At 42.0% G+C, this 22,473-nt stretch overlaps 1 protein-coding gene across 1 annotated transcript; it reads right to left on the reverse strand.

The window, feature by feature from the left end:
• Nucleotides 1-889: 889 nt before the first annotated feature.
• On the reverse strand, nt 890-20,026 carry LOC136621622 (defense protein l(2)34Fc-like). The gene is made up of 6 exons (XM_066597241.1): nt 19,922-20,026; nt 15,644-15,852; nt 10,169-10,314; nt 6,098-6,189; nt 3,786-3,873; nt 890-2,719 (listed from the first exon to the last, which is right to left on the reverse strand). The coding sequence occupies exons 2-6, from the start codon at nt 15,840-15,842 to the stop codon at nt 2,654-2,656; spliced, it is 591 nt and encodes a 196-aa protein (XP_066453338.1). The 5' UTR covers nt 15,843-15,852; nt 19,922-20,026; the 3' UTR covers nt 890-2,653.
• Between the last annotated feature and the right edge of the window lie 2,447 nt (nt 20,027-22,473).

Consider the following 22,473-nt stretch of genomic DNA (forward strand, 5'->3'; position numbering starts at 1 on the left):
TTACTTCGTTCCTTTAGTACCCTTGGGTGTATTCCATCTGGGCCTGGCGACTTATCGATTTTAATCTTCTTTAACCGGTTTCGCACTTCTTCCTGCGTTAGGTATGAGATATTTTGTGAGGGGCTCATTTTATTCCCCTGCATCTCATGTGGCATTTCCTTTTCGTTTGTGAATACGCTGGAAAAGAAACTATTTAATAGGTTTGCCTTTGCCTTCAATGATTTCTCCTGCATTATTTGTTAAAGGGCCAGTGCTTTCGGTGCAAATCCTTTTGATGTTAATATAGTTAAAAAATAGTTTAGGGTTGTTTTTGCTCTCTTTCGCGATCAATCTTTCAGCCTCCTCCTTAGCAGTTTTGATCTTATCTTTGCATATTTAGCTTTTTTCCCTGTACGATTTTAGCTCTTCTTCGCTGCCTTCTTGCTTTAGTAGTTTGAACGCTTTCTTTTTTTCATTTATTGCCCCCCTTACAGTCTTGTCGAGCCACATTGGTTTCCTTTTACTCGAAGTTCTTTTATTTTTAAAGGGAATGAACTGCTCACATGAGGTGATTAGGATCCTTTTAAACTTTTCCCATTTGTCCTCTCTACTGATATTTTTGAAGATGTTGTCAAGTCCTTTGTCTCAGTTCAGGGTTTCACAGTCGAAAGCTAAAGGGCTATATGTGACTCTTGAACCATCAGGAATTTATCAGCCACCAAACTATTATGCACAGACAAAGAAGGGTCAGCGCTTTGTGAGATACATCTCAGTAAATGATCCTTTCAGAAAACATTTCACCTGATAAGACTAAAAAGAGGAATTTCAGAGGACAGGCTCAATGTAGAAATATAAGTAAAGATGCTGCAGAATTATGTTATCAAGAAGACGATAAACTAAAACAGGCATGTCAGAAAAAGTGCAGCTCAGCACCACGTATTTTATTTAAGTGTAGCTCTTCAAATCATGTAAGTCTAAGAAGTTTAAAGAAGTTTTTATTTTGAAAAATACAGAAACCTGATGAAATTTTTTGTTCCATTTAATTTCAATGTAACTAAAAATATCAGAAAAACATAATGAGTTCATCCTAGAAACCTCAATAAGTCATCAAAGCAATAAATATATTTGACATGATTTGGTGATTATTTACTAATGCTGTCTAAAATGCGGCAGATTATCATAGTACCTCTGCTGAAGGATAAATCTGTCAAATCTCAGACCACCAATTAATTGGCTTAGTTTACACCAAAAATTGCACCAGCAATTTGGCACAATTTTGGCGTAATTTAAGCCACACCTCTTTCAGAAAAGTCGGAAAAACTGTCTAAAAACACAGTAAATGTGGTGCAAAGCATGTAGGACAGTTTTCTGGCGTAATTTGCCCCAGAAAACTGTTGTATTTTGAATAGTAAATAAGCCCTACTAGGGAAAATTTACTAAATTTTCGATGCTGGGTTTAGTATAATTTTCCTCTGGCACACCGTGTGCTTAATACATGAAGAGGCATTCCGGCGCCTACACAGAAATGACATACAATAGCGTACATTTCTGGTACAATTGCTGCAAGCTTCTAGCGTAAATTATACATCTGTTGGTCCAGGGCAGCCAGACCCCGTTCCAACAAGGCCGACCACTTTTTAAAAAAATAGGCGGGGCAACACATAAAGGAGAAAAATTAGAAATTTTTGTGAAAATTCTTGAGTGCACAAAAATTTGCAACCTTGTTTACTCCAGAAGCTGCGATAAAAAGCTTTGTAAATATGTCCCATTGTGACTTGTATTGAGTTTCCTTTGTTATAGCTGCTAGGAATGTTGTTATATACAGCGCCATCAAAAATAGAAGAACCCCAATGGAATACTAATGGTCCTTTTGAGATGTCACAGCCTTAATAAGAATAGAGGTTATGGTCTTAGTTTGAACAGAGCCTAAAGCTGAACCTCAAAGCATCTGTTCATTTAATCATAGGACACTTAAAGGGGTTGTCCCGTGAAATCAAGTGGGGTTATGCACTTCTGTATGGCCATATTAATGCACTTTGTAATATACATCGTGCATTAAATATTGGCCGTACAGAAGTTATACACTTACCCCCTCCGGCGCTGGCGTCCCCGTCTCCATGGCGACGATGAAGCCTCTTCTCTGGTCGCACGAACAGTCGGGCTTGCGCACTGAAGGATTCCTCTTCTGTCTCCCTCCGGGCTCACGAGCTGCGTCCTGGCTCCTCCCTCTTCTCAGCGTCATCGTAGCTCCGCCTCCATCACGTGGTGCCGATCAGCCAATGAAGTGGCTTTAATCGGCAGTGGATCGCAAGACTGGAGAAGAAAATCCATGGTGCACCATGGGAGAAGACCCGTGGTGCACCGTGGGAGAAGACCAGCGGCGCCATCTTTGAAAGAAGAAAAGAAGCAGCTGCAGAACGGGGATGCAGGTAAGCGAATTAAAAAAAAAAAAAAAATAACAAAGGGATGCTTTTTAACTCTGCACAATGTGGGGGTATGTTTAAAAAAAATTTTTTTGATTTCGCCGCGGGACAACCCCTTTAAAGGAAAGCTAAAAATGCATGATTGAAATCTATACAGAAAATACTATTTCTGTCTCTCAGCCTTGATATGGCAAGCAGAATATCCATCACTATTTTTAGAGAGCAGGTCCGCCATACTGTACATCAGCTATTCAGATGGTGCGTAGAGCATAGATCAGCACAGTGCTGCAGAGTAGAAGTTGGCTGAAGGTAGGAGCCTGAAAAACAGAATATAATGTGAAGAAACAGACCTTTCCATATGTACGTTAGTACGAGTCCTATGCAATATGCAGGCTTCAGTTAATGTGGGAGTTAAATGGGTTAGCAACATATTTAATAATCATGTGGTGGTTTCCTTATATGCTGCTGTAACACTGCTATTCTATTTACTGAGGGGATACCAGACACCTCTTCAAAAATGTCCACCCCTCTTTAAACTGGCACATTTTAGTACTGGTAGGTATATAATGCAGTGCTGACATGGAACAGTATAGTTGTTGTAACATAGGCTTTGTGTGGCTGGTTGGATAACAGCTTGTAAAGCCACACACAGTTTACTTGAGTTTCATGGCTGGTATTGGTCATGTAAATTTATTTATACCATTTTATAAGGGCTCTTTCACATGAGCATAGCAAATTTTAGTTGTCTCTGTCATGGCCACAGCGCGACTGAAAATCGTGTGAACGGACGCACAAATCTGGCGTCTGTGCGCCCGTTCAGACGGCCCGGGTCCGGTGCATATACACCAAGCCCAGATTGCTTTGCTAAACTGCCTCCCTCTTTCTGCTCCCTTCTCATCAAGGGAAGGGGGCGGGAAGGGGCAGGAGCTTGTGTGCTAAGCTCCCGCCCCCTCTCGGCTGCCAGCAATTGGAGGAAGTGGGAGCTTAGCAACTAGCTCCCGCCTTGTCCCGCCCTACCATTGCAAGGGGTGGAGAAAAGGAGGGAAGGGGGTGAGAGTTTAGCAGACATGCTGCTAAACTCCCTCCCACCTTCCTTCTCCAGCAGCTACCATAGGTTCCCATAGGAGTCTATGGGAGCCGCCGCCGTATTCTGGCCAGGAAGATAGTTCCTGAACTATCTTTCCTGGTAAACGTAAAAGCACCCGGCTGAAATGTGCTTCTATACTCTATCTTGGTAAGCCAGGCACTTTTACGCCGCGGGAATACGCCCATCTATACTGATGCATTGTAAACCAATGCATCAGATGGGCAGCGTATATCGGCCGAGCATGAAAGCGTAAAAAAAAAAAATGAAACTGTATACATCTTTCACGATTCTCTTACCAGGAGATGCGGTCCTCCACTATTAAGTCGGATAGTTTCACTAAATAACTGCGTCCAAAAAATGGTCCTATTTTGCACCACTGTAGCACTAAAAGACATAAAAATTCATGCTTACCAACTTACATAGTTGAAATTTATTTAGAGAATGTTAGTTGTGCCCCAGCTGCCCGTCAGCCATTAACTTCTATAGGAGGTTTGTTTACACATAGTGGAGTTGGTACAGAAATCCGCAACAATTCAGAGACATTATAAATTGAAGAGCCTTGCTGCTTTAGCGCTGAAGAAAAACTGTCCAGTCCTGTTCTTTTCGTTTTAAAGCGACCCACACTGTCCGCACTGCTCTGATAGGTCAATGCTGATCACATGAGCGGCCCTGGCCAATCAGAGTAGGTATAGTGCATTATTCGGCTAACACTAACAATGCGCTGTGGGGTATTAAGTAGTCTGAATACCGTCTTGGATGGCTGAAAACAGGATGTGAAACTGGCGGATCACAGGGGTGGCAGAAGAACTGCAGGTAATATACCCCGCTATCCCTCTACTTCAGGGACGGAATTTGTCAAAAAATCGTAAGGTCACTTTAATGCTGATATAGTGATATTATTTTGGTCCATATATCAATCCTCATTGTAATTTACTTGACTACGGATGGTTATGATGTGGACATTGTTGCAGATTGAATTTTGGATACACAGAATTTCTCAATTGCAATGGTCATCCAAGGTGCAAGGATTATTGGAATGCTGATCAGGTCACTGAGCATTAACTGGAATCGGTGGTATCTCCTTGCCCAAAGAGACTTTTTTGTAGCGCTCACTGGAACTATAGTTTAAGGGTGCTTTTACACAGGACTACATGTCGGGCACAGATGCCCAACAGGTCGCCCCAGCAATAATCGCTCCTGTGCTTTTAGACAGGAATGAGCATCACTGAGTGAATGCAGGAGGAGCAAGCCACAGATCGTCGTGGCCGCTAGCGGCCATTCACAGTGATCAGGAAGTTATTCATAAATGTATGCCTACCTATTTACACTGGACGATCAGTCGTTTTATGCATGCACAAACTGAATGACAAACGAGAAGAGAACAAATTCTTGTTAGACGTCCAATTGGTGCATGCATTTAGACTGAGCGATTCATTGGCCCATGTAAAAGGGTCTTAAAGGAGTCTGTCAGGACAAACATGCAGATGCCTCTTTCCATTCAGAGCTTTTATTGCATAAAAAGTTTGTTCTGATATGCAAATTAGTGGTAATTGCCCCAGAGCTGGTCCCAGACCTTGAAAGTGTTCTAGGTCTCACGGATAAACTTCCCCAGCCCTTTCCCCTTGGCCTTGATTGATAGGCAACATTAGGCGATGTCACTATAAGCTCCATTGAGCTCCATCGCAGGTGCTGGACCATGAACAAGGGTGCACAAATGAAATTTCATTGGAGCTTATAGTTGTGTCATGTAAGTCTTACCCATCTATCAAGGCCGAGGGGAAGGTTTTTGGCAGTGTTAACCAGTGAGACCTGGGGCACTTGACAAGTAATCTGCATATCTGAATAAACCTTTCTTTATGTAGTCAAATTGCTATTAATGGAATAAGAAGTACGTGTAAACATGTCTATATGTGACCTACCAAGAGACTCTTTAAATTTATTGTCATAAGCAAAGGCACCCCTACCATGTGGTGACCTGAGCCTGCCACTTCAGGCTGCAGGACCTCAGAGGGGCAGCGCTGGGCTTGCCACCCAGTTGTAAATCACCGGCCCAACTGGTAATTAAGGCCGGTATCTTTTTTTACTGACCATATTAAGGGCCAGTAAAAAATAACTTCCTGCTGCAAGCAATTAACTCACTCGGTCTGTAACTTTGGTCTGGCAGCTGCCGCTGTTATCAGTCTGTGACACCTGACCCTTCCCATCTTAATGTCTAGATTCCTGTATGCAGTGCAGATGTTGGGGGGAGAGGCACTATTGAGACCACTATGGGGGTCATTATTACTATTGGGGCCACTACTGGGGTGGAGTAAGAAGGACACTTACTAATTTAGCCACTGCAGGGGGCACTTTAACTCTCTCAGTTCAGACAAATCTCAATGGTTCAAATATGTGTTGGGTGTCTTGTGAATTGGCACTTCGGTGACTATAAAATGTGTGTTTTTTTTCTTTTGCTGGGGGGGTTGCCCTTTCACATTTTGCCTTAGGCAGCATAAAGGCGTGGGGTACCTGTGGTCATGACATTAAAAGAATGTAAAACAGGATGCTCCAATGGGCCTGGATATACAGCACATATCTGTAACACTAACCCAATAACAACTACCATTACCTGAATCGTATGTCAGTAGAGGCTCTTTTTGGAGGAAGCCAAATCACTGATACATTTGATTTCGGGCTCGGAGATGTGTGACTCACTGTATCCTGTTGAAACATAACATGCGAGCAAATAAAATATAACTTTAGAATAAGAACTTGTTTCATACAGGGTTATTCAAAAAGGAGCAGATTCGAGGATTTAATTACAAATAAACTACAAAAGACAGATCCACAATCCGCACATCACTGAAAATAGGAAGGTTCAAAGTTTGACATACCATTAAGTTTCTATTTTCTGTCGCAGCGCTGTTTCTTATATTTACAGTTTATAGGAAGATGGCGTTACCACAGGAGAAATAGACGCCAAAAAAACAGACGCCTCGCCACAAGAAAATTTACGAATAGCACAGAAATTTAGTTGAACTTGGTTGCATATGCAAACAGAAAAACACTGGTCACCAGGGACCATAAAACTGAAAACAAGATATGCGGTGCTACAATGTGGCAGAGATGGAACTTACTGGTAGGTCATAAACTTTTAACCTTCCTTTTTTTCAGTGATGTGAGGATTGTGTAGCTGTATTTTGTAGTTTGTAATTAAATTCCCCAAACTGCTCTTTTTTGAATAACCCTGTATATAGTTCCATGATAACTCCTGTATCTTCTGCTTGGATGGCCTTGTATCCTGGGCATTAGAGATGAGTGAGTATACTCGCTAAGGCACATTACTCGAGCGAGTAGTGCCTTAGCCGAGTATCTCCCCGCTCGTCTCTAAAGATTGGGGGGCCGGCACGGGTGACAGGTGTGCTGCAGGCGGGGGGGGGGGGGGGGGGAGGGAGAGAGAGATCTCCCCTCCTTTCCTTCCCGCTCTCCCCCGCCGCTCACCCCGCCGCCGGCCCCCGAATCTTTAGAGACGAGCGGGGAGATACTCGGCTAAGGCACTACTCGCTCGAGTAATGTGCCTTAGCGAGTATACTAGCTCATCTCCACTGGGCACTAATTTAAAAATTAAATACTTATTATTTTAACTCACTCTAGTTTGGTATATCACTATTAGAGGAGCAAGGGACAGTAGTTAATAAAATACAAGCGCATAGAAAGGGTTGGTTGTTCCACTATGACTTATTGTACTTCTAAGAGGGTTGGACATTGAGGTTTACTGTCAGTATGCCCATTTCCCATCGCTGTATCCTTGAACTGTATATATTTATGATTGATGTTCTATTTTGTTGTGTCGCACTAGTACTATATTGCTCTGCTGAGGTAGAATTGATGTTGACATTCCAGTCTTTTCACTTTATTCAGAGGATGTTGGCAGGTAAATATATATTAATATACAATTAAAATAATTGCACAATGAAATTTTAAGGTGTTCGAGGAGCTAACTGGTTGGGACTTCTGGTGAGAGCGAAGAGCGTTTCCCGCTAAGTTGAAGTTAGCATTACAATTTCTAGGCTGTTAAATAGAATTTGAAGAAAGAAGTTAAGCTGGACAGGATAGTGGGCCCCTTAGCATAGCCCCTGACTTCGGGGTCACAGATCTCTTCGCTCAGGGTGGCCTTTAAAAAAAAAAGTTCCAGGATGATACATCATCCGTCTTTCCCCCAAAGGGAAGTCTCTAAATGGTGAGATAAATAGGGAATTATAGTGTGGGAGGAGGCTGCACCTCTGGAGGAAAAATGGGGACTTATACGTGGTAAGGGGAGTGCTGATAATGACTTAGTGTACGCTTATTGTATTTTCTGGACTAGAAGACGCATCCCAGATTTAGACAACAGAAAATAGGAAAAAAATATCTTCTAATTTAAGCTTGCCTGTTGTCTAAGGATCTGGAAAGGTCAATTTCATTAGCTTTGGTGCTCTATGGTAGTGCCTATATTCTTTGTATTCTAGATAGGTAAGGAGTTTAATCACCAACAGTCAACTTCTGTTAAACTTGCTGTGTCCTCATCTTTTGACCATTGAAACAAAAAGCAGTGGCACATGTAGATATCATATTGGATTTAACGATCCATGTAAATATCCGTGCAATCAGTCAGTCCTGCGACCAGCCTGACAACTCCCCTGCAGGAAAAATGTAGTATTACAGAATGGTCATTCACATGAATGGGTATTGTGTAATATCAGGACAGCAGAAGGTCTGCCAGAACGGGAGTCGCTCTTATTGAGTGGGTCTCTGTACTGTGAGAGTGGTCTCAAGCGAGAGACCCTCTATACTGTTTGTATGTCCTAAGAGGAGATACTATTTGGCACAATCCCTTTGAGTATTTTTACTGCCTTTATGACATTATTCACACCTATCCAGGACACACATGTATAAGCACACAGCTCACTTACTGTATATACACAGTACGTGTGCACTCACAACTCTGCTGCACATATCATATGCACACATTGCAAACACAGAGTACATGTAAAAATGTCCACATTATTTCCCAATGTAATAACATTTTGTTCCTGTTCACATGCTGCCCGGTTATGGCTCTTCCCTTGCCAGGCACATGATGGTGAAGTCAGAGAGGTACTTCAGACCTTTCATCTTCTTCACTGTTGCCTACCCGCTGTGTCATGGTCTGAGTCTGCTGACGTTAGGAGGATCTACCCGATAGCAGGTCAGTCTCTCCCACATGTTGTCTTCTGCAAGCACTGATCCAGCAGGAAGAAAGAACTGCAATTCCGTGCTCTGCTCAATTATTAAGGAAGTGGTTGGTTGGCTCTGGCACTGCTGGACACTCCTGACCTTTTTAGCAATATATTTTCAAAACAGCATGTGGTGAACTTAGCAGAAGTTCAAATAGTTCAAGTTAAAAATATTCAGAATCTGGCAAATGGTGTGAACAGTCTAGGGACAGGCTTTTGGCAGGTTGGTAGGCAGCAATGGGATACATAGTTGGGGAGGGGAAGCCTGAACACAAGGTACAGCTTGAGTAAAATGGTTTGAATGCTTTAAAAATGTAATAAAATTCTGCCTCGGCCTTCTTTACCCATCTTCCTGTGTTTGTGTTATTTTCATATTGAATATTGTGTGTTGAAATGCGAAGAGTAACCTGGCAAATTTGAAAATCATGCAATGCCGAAAGGCCAATAACTAGAATGCAGCTATATGTTAGGCTACGTTCACATATTATAGGAACCCCAGTGGGTCCCTCTGATTTCACGACAAGTTTCAAATTGGTTATTGAGAAGTGCGTGCACACCGATAAAGCCAAGGACACACAGCTGTATGAAAGATAATATGCTTTTGTTTTATTAATACCATCATTGTAGATATATACTCCAAATGATGTAGCAATAGAGCTACATACCCCAAAAATCATAGGAACTCAGGAAAGGCTCTAGTTCCTATTTCTAATGATTAACATATTTTAACGCCTTAAGGTGTATTTTACTACTAAAACATGTGATTTCTAATAGACAAAGAGAAACGAAACTTAACAGAGAATAAACTTATTAGCACTGCTTGGCCTGAGGAATGTAAAGGGATGGGGGAAAGAGCAGCTCCTCTTATCAGAATGTAGGTCTCTCTCATGAGAAAAGCCTGTGGGAGGTAAATACAAGAATCTAATACATTCTAGTGTATAATAAGAACAAGTTAACCATTACGCTGCTGCTATTTACCAAGAAGGAGGATATACCAATATTATAAATGTGTGTGTGTGTGTGTGTATGTATATATATATATATATATATATATATATGTATTTGCATAGGCTAACGTGAGAAACATATGACAGCATATATACAATAGAATACATATATTATTACTGTAACAACATCTTCATAGGAGGCTTTGCTCAGATCCTTCAGAGCAGATTTGGCACAAAATCTCATATGAAATAAAGCAGCATGCTGCACTATTATGCCCAGAAAAATGTCAGACCGCATGACTGAAGCCTGACAAATGGCATTAAAGTTAATAGGGACTGTCGGGCACTGTTAGTTTACATCATACAGAAAATGGAAGGCCCAAGCAGATGCAAACTGCTTCTTACTTTGCTTGATACCAACTTCATACTAAGTAATGCATTTGTGTGTGTAAACAGCTTACAATAGAGAAGTGACTTGGTAAGCCTAGACCAACTTACCTCAAAAGCAGAACAATTCAGGGTCTGTGCCAGTCCTTCTGTGTTATTGACCACAAATGTACCCTGGGGAATAGCACTACCTGGTGCGCGAGCCTGAATCATGAAACCTTTGAAGTCAATTTGACTAGGATTTTTCATAAGAGTGACTGCAATAGAAGACATGAAATATAACTATATACCGTATAACAGTGACTAGAATGACATACATTTACTATCAGAAGAATATCTGAGTAGGAGACTCCGGTAGCAGGACAGAAATATATAACTGGTAAATGTGATATAGCTCTATGTACTACAAGGATGAAGTTCAGCAACTAAATGCCGATTTTCAGAGAGCGGCAAGAAAGGATAAGGAAATGAACTGAAATGAGCATTGCAAACAACTAGAAGCAGAAGCCACAAAAGGCCATATGTGAGGCCTATTCTTGATGGTCAAGATGACCCAAAATCCTTTCTTGGCATGCAACAGGACAATTAAAGGCAAACATGGGAAGGAACTGAATGACCAACAGAGTATCAAGGATAGGTGGAGGGAATACTCAGAGGAACTATATGCCTGCAACCACATACCTGGAGCATTGCATGAGGTGGAGCCTGTGGACTTGGGAGCCCTCCATTATGGAGTTAGAAGTGGTTATGGGAATGAAACAACTCGCCAAAAATAAAGCACCAGCAATATATAACATGCTGGCAGAGCTATCGCTGCCAGTACCAGTGAAAACCATCACAGCACTGTGCCAGGTAGTATGGCATGCACACAATGGCCTGAGGACTGGAAAATATCTGTCTTCATCCCTCTACCAGAGAAAGGCGACTCCCAGAATTGCTCCAACTACCGAACAATAGCCCTCATTCCACATGCAAGCAAGATCCTACTCAAAATGATACAGGAGAGACTAAGATCAGTAGTTGAAGCGGCGCCCCCTGATGCAGAGGCAGAATTCTGGCGAGGATGTGGCACCTGTGACCATATTGCAAACCTGCAATGGACCATGGAAAAAGCTTGAGGATACCCAAAGAATATCTACATTGCTTCATCAAATACATCAAGACCTTTGAGAGCTTTGACCATGAAAAGCTATGGCACGCCCTATAAGAGCTGGGCATATCGGCACATCTAACCAAGCTGATAAAATCACTTTATACCAATCAAGAGGCCACTGTGAGAACACAGTAAGTGGACACAGATTGGTTTGGGATCGGCAAAGGCATCCAACAGGGCTGCATCTGCTCACCCTTCTTGTCTAACCTATATGCAGAAGTGATTATGCGTAAAATGAACCTAGATGAATTGGAAACTAGGGTGAGAATAGGTGGAAGAAACATCAACAATCTCCGTTACGCAGATCACACATCTCTACTTGCAGAAACAGAAGCAGGTCTAAAGCAGCTGATATGTAAGATTAAAACTGAAAGTGAAAACATGGGCCTCTGCCTGAATTTAAAGAAGACTAAAATTATGACAACTGCAAAAAATGGCAAAATTTAAATCAAAATCGAAAATGAGGTCATAGAATGCGTGCGATACTGCATCTTCCTTCGCTGAAAAATTGACCAGGTTGGAAAATGTATGCCAGAGATAGAACATAGGATAGTATTGAGGCGAAGCGCAATGCCAAACATGGACGAAATCTGGAAAAGTAGGGATATCGCCATAGCAACTAAATGCAGGATAGTACAAATCACTGTTTTCCCCATGGCAATGTATGGATGTGAAAACTGGACTGCGAAAACAGCTGATAGAAGAAGGATTGAAGCATGTGAGCTGTGGTGCTGGCGAAAGCTGCTGCGTATACCTTGGACGGTGAGAGTAACAAACAACAGAGAAGTCCTGAATCGTATAAGACCCGATATATCACTGGAGGGCAAGATGGCCGGGCTCAGACTCATGTATTTTGGCCATGTAACGTGAGCAGAGTCACTAGAAAAATCTATAATGCTTGGATAGATCAGTGGCAAAAGACCCAGCCGCCAAAGAACACGATGGCCGATACTGTCAGAGCGGATACTGGCATGGATATCACACAATGGAAAGAAGCAGTACAAAACCGAAAAGCATGGAGGGAGCTCGCCTTTAGAGTAGATGAGGGTTGTAAATGGTCAACAACAACAACTACAAGGACCAACACACTGCTAAGACTACATCCGCACGGGCAAAATTGGGCTGAGAAATGTGGCGTAATATGCTGCTTGCTAACGTGCGATTTCCATGGCGATGCAAAGCATTTTTGATTAAAAATTGCATTGCTTTTGTTGAATTGCGATCCTTGACTTTAATGGGAAACATCACATCTCACTCGCATGCACATTGCATGTGAGTTCCATGCAATGTTTTTCAAGGTCCCATTGAAAACAATGGATGACGGAATGCCCAAAGATAGTACTTTTTTTCCCCTTGCAGCGGATTGAATTAATCCATTCAAAAGAATGGATTTTGTATTCGTGCAAGAATATCGTTTGTGTGAATGCGCCTTTAAACCAAGAATTATGCTTCCAAGAGCCTGTTCATGGCCCTCCAGTCCTTCTTGCCTCTGGTGTAATATAAAAAAAGATCTGGTTATAAAACTGATCCCATAGTTTCCTATTTACTCAGTTTTGTGTCCAGTGGCAGTAGTCTCCCAGAGCTGGATATAGAGAAATATTGTGCAGTGACTGAGAACCAGGCCTTCGGCCGAGGGTACGAGGTGGCAGCAGTTCACAGTGGCTCTACCATCTACCTTTTCCAAAGGCTGAAGTATAGCCCAGCCCGGTCACTATCAAGGGAGATAAGATTTTAGCAGACTTGATTACCACAGTTCAGTCCTAGATTATTGTCGCGACCCCAGTGTCCCTAGATAAGCAATAAGTAGCTTGCGATTAATAAATGAATCCACAGACAAAGAGTACTTTTTAAAACCAGGGACACATGGTTTCCTTTTACTCACGATCCAACTTTGGTTTTCCAACACAGACAGTTTACTTGTACTTCTCAGCATGAAGATACATGCTTCTGAATAGATTTTTGAGCCCTACCTTTCCGAATACACTTGACAACAGAGTTATTTTTCCCAACACACACATCCTCAGTTGCTGTTATCTGAAGGACATTCTCTTGTGTTACATGGCCTTTCAAATCACTCTTACTTTAGCTGTCAGCGGTAACAGGTTCTGCGCTTCCCCTCTAGATGCAGATCAGCGGCGGCACTTGCATTCCCATACCAACTCTTATAGCAGCATCTCCTGTACTTGTGTCCCTGGAGGAGACAAACCTTCTAGCAGTAGAGGCATAACCATGGCTTAGCCCTGGCAGGATCATCTCGTCTCTCCTGCGCGCATCTCCTTCTCCAACCACACACAACTCACTTCTTCTCCATCTCTGTTACTCACTCACAACTACTCCCCCTACTCTCAAATTACCAATCACAATGCACTCATAGGACAGGGAGACAAACAAACTGACTTTAAAGACAAACAGACTTACAAATGATGGAGGGACCCTAGTCTGGGTCACTACAATTGCCTTCAACGTTTCTCCTCCATCTGGCTGTGGTGCTGTACATGTACACAAACTGTACATTCACCCACCAGTTATGGTGGCTCAGCAAAAGAGAGAACTGGCAAGACACTGAACGCAAATATCATATAGGAACATGATCTAACAATGATTAGCAAACCTTAATGTCTCACTTCCCTATTGTTTCCACACTTGTTTGTTACAGTTGCACACATGCTGAAGCAATACCTGGAAGGTGTCATAAGGTTTTTCTAAACTAATATTTGAATCTGTGTTTAAAACCTCAAGAAACCCAAATGCTCAATAACAACTTCCTAAATTTTCAGCTCATTAACTTACTCTATGATCAGTTTTGCTCATCTTGGAACCACAGTTTGTAGTCTACTTCTCGGGACTGGAGGAGTGGGTGGTTCAGCAGTCCGAACTAGAGTTGAGCAAACTTTTGAAAACTTCAATTTTGCTGGTTCACAACTTTGTCTAAAAGTTTGGTTTGGTCTGAGTTAGTTTTAACTGAACCAGAACCTAACTTTGCCAAAACCCATAAAACTGGTGCATAACAGTGTCTAAGAGCCATAAAACTTCTTCCTGTTCAAATCTGACCAAGGAAAACATCTACTTGGAGTCTGTATTTTAGAAAAGGAAGAAGCTCAGTAGCTCAGTAGTTAACACTGTTGACTTGCAGTGCTGGGGTCCTAGGTTCAAATCTGGCGAAGCAAATGTTGTCCTTGGTTGGATTTGACCCTTGGAGGCTAATATTCCAGCACTGCTAGACAACGGTGTCAACTTCTGAGCCACATTTATGGAAGGAGGAGAAGATGACTTTAGTAAATTTGGCTGAAAAGAACCACCTGAGGTTCAGGTTTGCATCAAACTGAAGTTTTAGCAAAGTTTGACCTGAAACCAAGGTCGACTGTTTCAGTTCGTTTAACACTAGTCAGAACCACACCAATGAGGACGTTATTCCCTATTCTGTGAATAGGGGATAACTTGCTTTTGTGGGACAACTCTTTTAAAGCCTCAGTGATAGACAATCAGTTCAAGAAATCACTGGGTGGGACCCCTAAAACGTAACCTTTATTGATTTATTTAATGATTGAAGGGTCCTATATTTGGGACTAACATGAAAAGACCACAAACAAATATACTTCTTCAATTTAGGCTACTAGCCAGTATTGAAGAAATGTCCAAAAAAACACAATGGAACCGCCCAAGGCAAAGCGGTCCTGTGTATTTGGATTAGTATTAGAGTGATAAACGTGTGTCAATTTAAGTCACTATAGAGCGCGACCAGACTAATACCCATCAGTGGTAGTTCTCTATCTATGATGCTGTGATAGAAATATGCCGGTTACCACGTAGATAGAGTACTGATATTCGGGTAAAGTTGTGTATACTCTTAGCACAACGGCCTTTGTACATGTAGCTCTGTTCTGTAAACATATCATTTTATATAACAAGTTCTACGCGTTTCATCATGTCTGACTCATCAGGAACCAAAATTGGTTTCAGAAACAGAACTGGTCATAAGAAATGGACACCAAAAGTGGCTCAATATAGCTTATGAGATGCCCACACAGGGTGAACCTCTACTGCTCTGTACTATGGCTAGCTATCTAGGTATAGGTGGGGTTAATCTCTGATAGTTACCGCAGTTGCTAAATTAGCTACCAACCTAACCTGTAGCTAGCTATCTAAGTTTAGATGAAGTTAGCTGAAGTGGCTATCTATGATGAATGTGGTGCATCAAAAGACTGCTTGCCCTATTAACCCCAAAAGCCTAAGGCCCAAAATAACAAAGCAGCAACAGCGCAGAGTCTCCTGCCCAGATCAGTTCAGGAGGCTGATCTCCTGGCTTTTATGCACTGTAAAGCCATACTATCAGTTATTTAGATAATGAATTAGTGAATCCTCGATGTGAAATACTGGTGAGACGCATCATAAACCTTCATCACAGCTAATTTATAAACATATGGATCACTTACCTCTAAATCCTAATATTCCTGTGTGGTTAACGCTGGAGATGCTGAGACTATATGGAGGAATGGAAGATTGCACAGCAGCGCCATGTTGCGGCATCATTGTTGTGCAAGCCATTTCCACCTTTCCATTTGGATATCCATTGGAATACATGGGAAGGAACATGAGCAACTGCAAGGTAAAGATTCTCGCAGACGGCTTCATCTTATCAATACTGTAGGGGAAAGAAATACAAAGTTTAGTACTCTGCATATCACAAGGGAACGCTACAGTATGTGACTCTGAATGTATAAGTTTGTTTTCAGCTCCACCTTTTGGGGCTTACTGCATACAGATTTATTACTGTGTTTCATGTGAGTTGTGCAGTAAACTCTCCCTGGTGTAGCTGCAGCAAATCCTGTTTTTATCTTTTATTTCTATGGCTCAATGAAGGAAAGCAAGAATTTCAAAGTTTTGCCACAGAAAAATAGAATTCTAACTCATAGTATTAGTGTTGAGTGAACTTTTGAAAAGTTCAGTCCGCCCGGTTACCCGCATTTCGGTTCATCCGAATTAGTTCAAACCGAACTAGAAGTTTGCCAATACCCTTAAAACTGGTGTAGAACACTGTCCAAGAGCAATGAAAATTCTCCTGCTCCTACACTGGCATTGTTAGCTTGCAACACCAGGGTTCTAGGTTCAAATCTGACCAAGGACAACATCTACTTGCTCAGATTTGAACCTAGGAGCACAGTACTGCAAGGCAACAGTGCTAACCACTAAGCCACGAGGAGGGTAAGTTTTTAGTGGTTTTGGCAGAGGCAAACCGCCTGAGGTTCTGGTTCGAGCCGAACCGAGCTTTTAGTAACATTCGACCTGAAACAAGGGTTGACTGTTTTGGTTCGCCTTAACACTATTTAGGATAGATTAATCAGCCCAAAATGTTGAATATGAAATTGTTTCTAGCTGGTAACTCCCAACATTTAAAGGACTACAAAGGAGACCCCGTAGATCCTATTAAATAGCTCTGCTTACTAGTAATCACGGTTCAATTAAATGTTTAACTCTGTTGCTTAAAAGTGTGATTTTGTTAGGAAAAGTTCCCACATTACAATCAAAAGCAGGTAGCAGTAAAGCAGCTTTCCAGTATGAAGTATAATCTTATACTATTCAGTACTCCAAAACAGATGAAAAGGTAAAGAAACTAGGTGAAAGGGAGACCAAAGTTTGTACCTTTGGTCTCTGGCTCATTGTCAATGGCTCTATTCAGGGTTAAGTTTGAAGGCATTCATATGGAACCCAAGGACAGAAAGGGTGGACAGGGGCTGTAATGCAAAAATCAGCAGATTTGGAAGAAGTTTGACTGTGTATTACGGGGGCTTGAACCTCTTCCTGCTACAGGACATAAACTTACATCCTGGATGGCAAGCAGTTCCTGCAACTGAACTTAAGTTTACATCCTACAGATGGCGCCATTCAAGGCAGCAGCTGTCTGTGATTAACAGCTGGACTCCTGCTGCAAGAGCGAAGATTGGTAAGAACACTCATCCCCGCTTTTAACACCTTACACGTTGCGCACAGTGTTGGTCACGGCATGTAAAGGGTTTACAGAGGGAGCATGCTCCCTCTGACATCATCAGCCTCCTGCTACATAATCGTGGAGGGCCGATGGGTTGCCATTGCCATGGCAACCAAATGCCAGACAATAGTGTCTATAGGTTTGCCATGGCCTATGAATCATTATTAGCGATAATACATTCCAGTACAAAAGTACTACAATGCATTATCATAGCAATCGTAGGTTCACAAGTTCAAGTCCCCTACAGGGACATGAAAAAAAAAATACTTTTTAGCACACTTTCTCCTCTTTGTTTAAAAAAAAGAAAAAAAAGGTTTAGTATGATCGAATCCGTAACAATCTTAAAATAGATTGAACACACTTTTTTATCCTGCACAGCAAATACTGTGTGGGAAAAAAGGAGCCAAAATGCTGTTTTGCTTATTTTGCCTTGCAAAAACGCAATAACACTCGTAACGCACAAAACAAGATCTGACACATCGCAGCCAATGGGAAAATGAAAACAAAAATGATGGGACTTTAAATGAAATGATGCAAAAACAAAATACAAAATTATGTACAGAAGTGAAGCCTAAAAAAAATCTCTAATTCCGGTGTTGTCACAATCTCCGGTGTTGTCACAATCGTATCAACCCATAGAACAAATTTAGCATCTCATCTATGCTTTCTAATTAACGCTGTAAAAAAAAAAAAACTATGACAGAATTGATGTGTCTTTCTTCCTGCCCTACAAAAAAAAGGGAATAACTTAAACAATAAATCATATGTACCCCAAAAATGCTTTTTTTTGTGTTGCGAACTGTAGTTTCTTTTATTGGTAGCATCTATTGGTGTAAAAGGTCTCTAGGGGAGTAGTTGCTGCTACCACCATGACCCGCAACCCTTTGCATCAGATGTGTGAAATGAACTGTGTTAACCCCTTAGTGACACGGCCTATTTTGGCCGTGCAACGATTTAAAAAAAAAATAAAAAATGATCTACACTTTTCAAGTGGTTCATTATCATATTAGCCAGACAGAATTACCTGTAGCAAAACTTTGTTCTAGTCATGGACATAACATAGAGCAGATGAGAGTTATCATACTGAAAGGCAACTTCAAGTCGCAGCGTCACAGAAGAATTTGGGAGTGTAAATTTATGGCCATTTTTGATACCCTCAAGAATGGAATGAACTTCGGAGTGGGATTCTTGCATCAGTGGAGAATATGAAAGGTCTGAAAGTGGTCAAGAGGGGTGTCCTTAAGGAGAGCACCGGGGGGGGGGGGGGGGGGGTGGAGACACCTGGGGAGTGAGTGGGATGGAGGATGGCATTGTTTTTCCCAAAGGAGAGCACCCAGAAGGGGTGCTATTCCCAATCATTGTTTTAAAGACTTGGTAAAAAGTCATACATTGATTTGAAGAAATGCTGCCATCCAATAGGTATTGTTCCATCTTCCTTATTTGCAGGTTTGAGGGAGAGATAACACACACAAGCCTGTGACCCCCTGTCACACCAATTTAGAGATCATAAAACTGTCACATTCCTTAGCAGTAGACTGATTAAGTATTTACTTCTCTGCTCATCTTGTCTGGTATTGTTTTAAGTGCAAATTAGTCTCGCTATGTCTGTGCCTTTTCATGTGTGAACATTTGTATTTATATATACCCCTTCAGATGTTTCATTATGCCTGATGAAGGATCCTGAGAGGTCTGAAAGCTCGCAATAAGATCATGTAGATATGATACCTTTTAATGGCTAACAAAAATACAAGATTACATGGTTTCTCCGACATATACTAGCACGACAAAGGCCCAAAGGACACTCTTTCTGGCCTCTTCAGGGTTGTCAACCACAATGTTTCATTTTTCTGGCCAACTTATCCAAAAATCCAAGACAACCTACATTTTTTACGAACACTATGGAAAACCGTAAGAAATTACAAAGATTATAAGCAACATGTTTGTAGTCAGATACTGATGTGAACTCATTACCAGCTTTACTGTGAGCTGAAAAAGGATAGTCCTAATAACCGGCTGAAGTACCAAGAGCTTTAAAAATATCACAAATGCATCCTTTTTTTTTTTTGGACACTGCAAAAAATTGCCCTATATTTACGGATTGTCCAGGAATTTTTGGACTATTGACAACCCTATGCCTCTTTCAGGTGAATGGGGACTTATGAATATATGACGTACTTTATAAACCAGCGTATACACCAAACGTAGGCTCGAAACATGACTGCACTGACCCGAGCAATGGGAAAGAAGGGTTACAGTTCTGAAGTGTGCGCTGCAACAATCCTATGAACTGCTGATGTCACAGCAAATGCATAGACATGAGCAGCGAGAAAGCTGGGTTACAGTCAGAGGATGCTAGTTTTTTTTCCAACTCCCACTACATAGTGTTGACCCCCATTTGCAGATGGTTATGTCAGATGGAGCACAGCTCAGCTTATCAGATATACGATTTTTTTTTGTATATCCTATGTAGTGTTGAGTATCGGCTGTAGCAGAGTTTAGTACATTTTACATATAGTAATCCTGAGTCACTTCTACATCTGACTGGACACAAACTCAGCACTGCTACATCTGACATACTCAATTCTCAACTTTCCTGCACCACGGCTAATGGGACACAGTGCTGAGACGATCAGATGTAGCAGAGCTGAGTGATGTAAAAGGTGATTTTATGAAGCTGTGAAGTAGCAATACCCCTGTTCTTCCTTCCTCTACCCTTGCAACTTACCTGCACCAAGTGTAGTCTCCAGGAGGTCGCTGCTCTGTGGACCCAACAGCTCTTGTCACACAAGCAGAGAGAAGATACTGAAGAAGTAGAGAGGATGGCAGTAGGTTGTGTCACATGTGGAGGGTGTTGGTGCAGTGACAGCCTCTGACAAAAAAAGGAGAAGCAGGGAGTGGTAATGTGCCTCAAGTGTGCAATAAAATATTGAATCACGGAATGATACCTTTAAAATGCAACCTTTAATCCCTCAGTAACCAGACTATTGTGTGACTTAATGATATACTATAACTGTGAACGGATCACTGAGGGGCACTACTACTATGGGTGGGTCACTAATGGGCATTATTACTGTGAGGGGATACAAAGGTCCACTTGAGGGAGAAGAAAAAAGTTAAATAAAGTTAAAATTAAAAATAGACCTGACTGAGGGTCTCTATTATAGGAATGTACCATGCTCAGAGTTTGGGTCAGGAGACCTGCAGTCAGATCGGGACGCAATTCCATATTATAGACACAAAACAGAGGCCACAATACTTCACCAGCTTTATAGTCTCGCAAGATAATGCTAAAATTACAACTCCCAACATGTGCTGAATGTCTGGAACCGTCAGGGCATATTGGAGGTTGTAGTTCTATCAAAATCTCAATAAATGGAGGAATACAGTTTGCTACAACTAAACCTCCAAGCATTTCCTGATAGTTGAAGACCAATAGCATGCTGGGAGTTCTAGTAGTTTGAACAGCCCCACGAACAACAGCATTTTCCCCTCTAATCATCCCTCCTCCACTGGCATTATCCCCCTTCACTCCCCTTAGACCTACTCTAGAGCTCCTCTCCTACTTAGAGGTCCTCTCTCACCTCCACTGCAGACTGTCGATGTCTTACATGATGAAGGACCTGTGATGGTCATGTGACTGTGATGTCTTCGCGGGTCCTTCTTCCATTGTAGCCTCGGTAACCACACTGATAATACAGGACTGGTATTATTAGTGCAGTTTATACTGTGTAGAATGGAGGATTAGCAGGCAGTCAGATGCTTCCTTTCTCCTGTATGATTGGAGGGGGAAGAGGATGGGACATGCCACTTGGGACTGTGGGACAGCATCCCAAATCTGGGACAGTTGGGAGATATAGCTATAATGTGGCTTACCTTCCTTTTTATGGTTGTATCAACTCCTTTTTGTATATCGGGTGTCACATCCTTTGATTGCATGTGACCTGTAATGGACTTTATTGATTACTAGACAGTATGCGCTGACATCATTGCTACTTATATGTGCACCTTAAAGGGAGCCTGTCAAATCCTTTGAGCCCCATAAACTGCATTATTGGGCTCAAAGGTGAGGTAATGAGGAATGTAGGGAGCAGTGAGTCATACTCTGAGTCCTCCATTCCAGTTCTGTGTCCCCCCTAATTTGGCATGCGCACACAGTGTGACTCTTTCCAGCTCGCTCGGTACGCGCTCTCCAATAGAGATGAATGAGAGACAGCGCACTCAGAGCTTTACAGGGATGCAGTGCTGGAGCAGGGCTCCCAGTCAGTATGAAACATGCTCCTCAGACTACCTGTTCCCCCACCTTAATGTAGTTTTTGAAGCTCCAAGGTCAGGACAGTTTCCCTTTAAAAGCAACTACTAGCATGCTTTGGCGTTACCCATTTGGCTGGTATCATTGTGCATTTCGTGGTTAGGCATCTTTACCTGTTGGTTTAGCAGCTGTGGCACACTAGCTGGCATGAGGTTGTGTATTTTTATGTGTTTTTAATAAACTGGTTTATTTTTTGTGTCTCTTTCCCCCCTTTTTCGTTAGTAAAGATTTTATTTCTTTGTGTGTAAACCTGCTTTCTCTTTGGTTCTTGTGTTTTTGGTAACCCTGTCACTAAGGCTAACTTCACAGGGGCGAGGGTGATATCAGGCAGTGAATCCCACACTCATATCGCACTCCCCACCATGTGAAAGCCCCATGGATGCAAGGCATTTTCATGTGCAAACAGCCTTGCATCACTTGAGGATACAGGGAGCTTTCCTATTGCTTTCAATAGGGCCGGCGCTGCTGCCGCCAACCCCAATGAAAACAATGGGGCTGCAATGCAAAATCACGCGGCCAGATAGAACATGCCGCGATTTGTTTCTCGCATAGTATCGTATCACAGTGTTTTTCAGTACAATATATAGTACCATAGAGAATTACAACTCATCCCACAAAAGCAAGCCCTTAGACAGCTACATCCACAAAACTCTCTGGGCTGGGAGGCATGCCTGCTCCATACATGGCGGGTATTGACGGTCTTTGACAGCCAACACACGCCAACAAGTGCTGCGATCAGAGAACACTCAGAATGTGGCTGTTAATCCTCTAAATGCTGCTGTGAATTGTGTCCCAAAAATCCCCACTATGATAAAATTGCGGGATTGCCGTCTAGGTGTCACAGCAGCCTCATGCCTTATGAAGGCTGACAGAGCTGCCTATAGCATGTCTTTAACAGACAGCCTGTTAAAATACAGTATAATGCAAAACCATAGTATTGCATTATACTGCATAAGCAATCAAATGAT

This window comes from Eleutherodactylus coqui, chromosome 3, assembly GCF_035609145.1.
Source record: "Eleutherodactylus coqui strain aEleCoq1 chromosome 3, aEleCoq1.hap1, whole genome shotgun sequence".
Taxonomy (NCBI): Eukaryota; Metazoa; Chordata; class Amphibia; order Anura; family Eleutherodactylidae; genus Eleutherodactylus; species Eleutherodactylus coqui.

What these genes read in the sequence shown, in the direction of transcription:
- LOC136621622 (XM_066597241.1), bottom strand. Translation starts at nt 15,842, where the DNA reads ATGAAGCCGTCTGCGAGAATCTTTACCTTGCAGTTGCTCATGTTCCTT. An exon ending in AGGAATATTAGGATTTAGAG is followed by an intron (nt 10,315 to 15,643) that starts GTAAGTGATCCA and finishes CTTCTATTGCAG; the next exon opens with TCACTCTTATGAAAAATCCT. An exon ending in TCTACTGACATACGATTCAG is followed by an intron (nt 3,874 to 6,097) that starts GTAATGGTAGTT and finishes TATGTCTTTTAG; the next exon opens with TGCTACAGTGGTGCAAAATA.